The sequence below is a fragment of the Poecile atricapillus genome, chromosome Z, assembly GCF_030490865.1.
Source record: "Poecile atricapillus isolate bPoeAtr1 chromosome Z, bPoeAtr1.hap1, whole genome shotgun sequence".
In the NCBI taxonomy this organism is placed as follows: Eukaryota; Metazoa; Chordata; class Aves; order Passeriformes; family Paridae; genus Poecile; species Poecile atricapillus.
In genome coordinates, this window is record NC_081289.1 from 43,284,992 (window position 1) to 43,289,971 (window position 4,980).

The window sequence follows — 4,980 nt, forward strand, 5'->3', positions numbered from 1 at the left end:
CCCCTCTCCACCAAGCCGGCCGGCCGCGGGGCACGCCGGAATGTGCCCCGGCCGCGGGGCGGCCTGGGAGCCGTAGTCCTGCCCTCGCTCAGTACCGCCAGCACCGCTGTAAAACCGATCGCACCGGCGGAATAAACTAGAGCAGTACCGGCCCACCCCCGACCTGCCTCCAGTGTCTGGAAATGGTGCTGTGTCAGTGGCGGCTGGGCGGGGCTGGGCCGCCGGTGCGAGCTCCGCAGTAGCGGCCGGAACGACCTGCTTGGGAACGCGCACAGGGCAGGGCTTGGGCTGGCGTGGACTCGTCCGTGAGGAGTGATCCAGCTGTGTCCGCACATGTGGCACTGGGCTCCTGCGCACAGGGCTCTGCAACGCAGCGCCGTGTGCGGGGGTTGGCGTCACCACACGCCCGCGTGGCCGCCGGGCCAGACTTAAAACCGACGTAAACCCCAGCAACTCCATTACAAACCCGTCCCAGCCGCGCTGCTGTTACAGTATCTTTCAAGGCAAAACCCATTTTTATCCCGTGACTGCGGCAGCACAGCTCTCAAAAGGCGTGAGGCGCTCAGAGCTCAAGACTTGCTTGTCCTGCCTGGAGAGCCGCTGTCCGCTCACGGTGCACGGGGGAACGAGCAGCCGGCGGGACCAGCCGCAAAAGAGAGGCTTCCCATGGAACTGAGTGCGTGGGAGCGAACCCCAGGGGCGGTAGCCAGTGACCTCGCTCTCACAAAGGACGATGAGCGAGAGAGGTTCCCTCGATAGCTCTCCGCTCCCGGCTACCGCCCCGGGGGGATTGCGGTGCCCCCGCCTGGAGCCTCCCTGCCACGTCCTTCGCCCCGACGCCAGCAGGGCGGGCGAGAGACGGAGTCACGCACAGATAGGTCTCTTTGTATCGGGACCACGCAGGCCCATGGCCCAGGTGATGGGAATAGAGGGCCGGAGCCCGGCTGCCTGTAGGGCACGGGGCAGAACGGCGCCGTTCGGGCCGGACCACGCGGTGCCGCCAGCCCGGAAGCCAGGGCCGCGCGCGGGGACTGACAGCTACGTGCTCCAATCGCGCTCCGCTCTCAGCCAATCGCCGCGCGGGCCGCCGGGGGCGGGGCTGGGTGACTGACGTCAGGCGGCGGCGCACGCGGCCGTCCCTTTCCTTTCCTGCGGGCCGCGGCGGAGGAGCGCCATGAAGGCGTCGGGCACCGTGAGTACGGGCCGGGGCCCGGCGGGCGCAGCTGGGGCCGGGAGTGCGGCCGAAGTGGCCGTCGGGAGGGCGTCGGTGGCGGGTTGTAGCGCTCGAAAGTGGCCCGTGCGTGTCCGAACGGCGCCTCCCGGCCCGTGAGGCGGCGAGGGGCCAACATGGCGGCGGCGCCGCTCCCGCCAGGTGCGGGCCCAGATCGGCGGGTGGCACCGCGGGGAGATCCACGGGGAGATGGACCCGCCTGGCGCAAGGGGCTCTCTCCGCCTCTGGATTGAGCTCCTCTCGTCGCGTTGCTCCTTTGAGGAGCCGCGGATTCGGCGCGGGGTGGGCGCGGTGGTGGCTCCGCGGCTCACTCACTGCGGCTTGTCTGCTTTTGATGTCCCTGCAGCTGCGGGAGTACAAGGTGGTGGGGCGCTGCCTGCCCACGCCGAAATGCACGACCCCGCCTCTGTACCGTATGCGCATCTTCGCTCCGAACCATGTTGTCGCCAAGTCCCGATTCTGGTACTTCGTTTCTCAGCTGAAGAAGATGAAGAAGTCTTCTGGAGAGATTGTGTACTGTGGCCAGGTGAAGGATTAAAAACCTAAAAACGTGGGAATTTCTTATGGAATTCCAGCAGGTGTATGTGGAAGGATTTTGCAGCAATCGCAGTTATCTGGTGTGAGGTTGAAATCAATTCAGCTTTCAATTGCTATGAAAAGGAGTGACAAGTTTAGTTTTTGGAAGTAGTGGTATATGTCCTGTAAAGTAAATAGAAATTTACTTACCTATTCAAAATTATGAGCTATGTGTGGCTCTCATTCTTAGACTTGGTGCATAGTGCAATATGCCTTTTAAGACGCATTTGGATATTCATAACCCTGGGAAAGTGGATGTTTGTGTGCTTACACTCTTCTACCTTGGTACTTCAAAAACTCTCACTTGAGCTGAAATCTTGTATTTTCCTTTGAATTGTTAAAGCTTTGTCCTCTAAATTACCAAGACATAAATCTAGCTATGTTGGTAAGGGGAAAGAGAACGAAGACTTGTTTTTTGATGGTAAGACTTAAAACATCAGTTTTGTTAGAGCTGTGAAATACTTATTCTTAAAATTGTAAAATGGTGGTAGTACATCATCTCTAACCACTTCCATGCTCTTGTGTAATTCCAGGTGTATGAGAAGTCCCCTCTGCGGGTAAAAAATTTTGGTATTTGGTTGCGCTATGATTCTCGTAGTGGAACCCACAACATGTACAGGGAGTACAGAGATTTGACCACTGCGGGTGCTGTCACTCAGTGCTGTAAGTATATGCAACCTTTTGAGGTGTAAAACAGTAGGATCAGTATACAAGCAGAATATTAATTCTCAAACTAGGCATAAAGCATGCTGGCTTAATCCATGGTAAAATAACTGGAAGACTGGAAAATTAAAGGAGGGGGTTGCCAGATAATTCTGTAGATGTTTCTTGGTTATGCATGTGGTATCTGACTTGTTACCTCTCTTTATACAGTTTCTCTGACTGGAAAATAGTTCCACTTCTTTTTGATGTGTCTTTCTACAATTCTAGTAATGAGTTTTGATATACAAACTGCAAATTTAATGACTTTTCAGGTGCTGTATGCATTTCCTGCACTGTGCTGTTTTAAGATAATTGAATATATCTTTCCAAGTCTTATAAAGAGAATATTTCAGAGATCATACAGAATATACTGGCATCTGTCCTTTATTGAGCAAGTAAAGAAAAAAAAAAAATCACAGGAAGAATACCCATATTGTTACTCCAAGATCTCATCACCTCATTTCAGGGAGAATTAATGGTTGTTCTGATTTCAGTCTGTTTTGTGAAGTACTTGAGCTGTTGAAACTTGTCTCCAAAGTGCTATAAGCACTACAGATTGCACATAAAAACCCAAAGAATATTGTTCTTAATGATGATATTCTTGTCATGTGTGCAAATATTAAAGGTATCTTGTCGCCTTTCAAAAGCTGAAGTGCTGTTGAAAGTGAAATTGAAGGTTCTACATTAATGTACAATAATCCCTGTTAATGAACATACCAAAGGATTGCTTAAGAGACCCAGGAATCTTATTTTTCATGATACAATGACTGGTACTTTTATGTTCAAGAATAGTTGTGACAGGTAAGTTTTTAATAGGTGTGTTGTATCTTCATGGGAAACACAGTAGTATTTCAACAGGCATACCCGTGTAACTAGCTGTGGATGTGATTTGAAGCCAGTGATTGGCACTGCTGAATAGAGGCATTTTCAGGTAGCCTAAGTACAGATGCTTTCTTCTGTTCAGAAAGCCTGATTGTGTGGGATGAACATCAGTTTGTGGTTCTATTGCTGATCAGTTTCAATAAAAAGTAAAGTTATCCTCGGGTCCTACTTTTACTTGCACCTTTCTTTTGGAAGGGAAGGTGTTTTGAAGTTCATGTGTCTTTCCAGTGATCATATTTCAGTGTTGATTCTAAATCACAGGATTTTTTTTCTCTTGCAAGAGAGTGAATAGTCCTAGCTATATTACTTGTGTCCATCTGTACTTTCTTGAAATTGGACAAGAAGACTAAGATGGCTCTTCCTGTTGAGGAGCATACTTAGAACTTGCAGGAAGAATTTGCTGCTGCTGTTGGTTTTGTGATTTGTGCCATCACTTTACATAATAGAAACAGTGATTTTAATTACAGCTGATCAGTAATTTTGAAAGTTGTAGATGGCACTATGAACATTTCTTGAACAAAAAGCTGTAAGAGTCTTGAACTGAAAATGTCATAAAATTTATTTTTAATGAATTCTGTTGTTCTAGACCGTGATATGGGAGCCCGTCATCGTGCCCGTGCTCACTCTATCCAGATCATGAAGGTTGAGGAAATTGCTGCCAGCAAGTGCCGCAGACCAGCAGTCAAGCAGTTCCATGTAAGTGAGCCAACCCTGCAGTGGCTGCTGGATGAGGGGATCTCTCCTGAGTGGTACAGGTTTGCTTTGCAGCCAAAAAAAGGGCAGGAACCAAACTTGGGTGCATGTGTTCATGATTATGGTATATGATATTATATGATGAAAATTTCTACTGCTGCAGATATTTGGAAGAAAGTCACAATAAACAAATACATGTTATGGTGCAGAAAACATGCCTCTGACTGGCATTATTTTGAAAAAGAAAGAATGCAAAATTAAGTAATTCATTAAGTCCTGTAAAGTATATTCTAATTTGTGGATGGACTATTTTTTAAGCATAAGTTAGTCACTCAGTACAGCTTGGCTATTTATTCCAAACAATTTTGTGGTGTTCATCTGATTCATCCCCTCAATTAACATAGAAATATTTTTCTTGCAGGATTCTAAAATCAAGTTCCCGCTGCCGCACAGAGTTCTGCGTCGCCAGCACAAACCACGTTTCACCACCAAGAGACCAAATACTTTCTATTAAATACAAAAACATGTTGTCAACTCCGTGTTGCAATAAAGGTCTTATTGGAACCTTTCACTTCCAGTTGTGTTTTGGAGACTGTTCTGGTTTTCTAGGAGTCCTCCTTCCTACTCTTTTATTTTCTGTAAACCATTGGCAGCCTACTGTTCACAGCTGTGATGGTCTTGAACAGGTGAGTGTTTCAGGTGCTGACTTAAATTACCGAAATACCACATCAATAAATGAAATTTTAATAACCAACTTCCCAGGTCAGAGAAGTCTGTTGTCGAGCAGCTGTAAAATCCTACACCCGTTTTGTCCCTTGTGCATATTAAGTGAACAGTTGAGTTCAGAAAGAAGGCAGCTTCTGGTGCATGCAGAACTCAGACTTATCAGTTGTAAG

General features: G+C 48.4%; 1 protein-coding gene and 1 non-coding gene across 2 annotated transcripts; both read left to right on the forward strand.

Moving 5' to 3' along the window:
• Positions 1 to 1,054: 1,054 nt before the first annotated feature.
• LOC131592958 (large ribosomal subunit protein eL20) lies at positions 1,055 to 4,655 on the forward strand. The gene is made up of 5 exons (XM_058864948.1): positions 1,055 to 1,192; positions 1,578 to 1,757; positions 2,341 to 2,470; positions 3,978 to 4,087; positions 4,506 to 4,655. Exons 1-5 carry the CDS (start codon positions 1,175 to 1,177, stop codon positions 4,596 to 4,598), a joined length of 531 nt encoding a protein of 176 aa, XP_058720931.1. The 5' UTR covers positions 1,055 to 1,174; the 3' UTR covers positions 4,599 to 4,655.
• Positions 3,065 to 3,196, forward strand: LOC131573930 (small nucleolar RNA SNORA68). The gene has a single exon (XR_009276306.1). It is a non-coding gene; the product is annotated as a small nucleolar RNA SNORA68 (small nucleolar RNA).
• Positions 4,656 to 4,980: the final 325 nt, after the last annotated feature.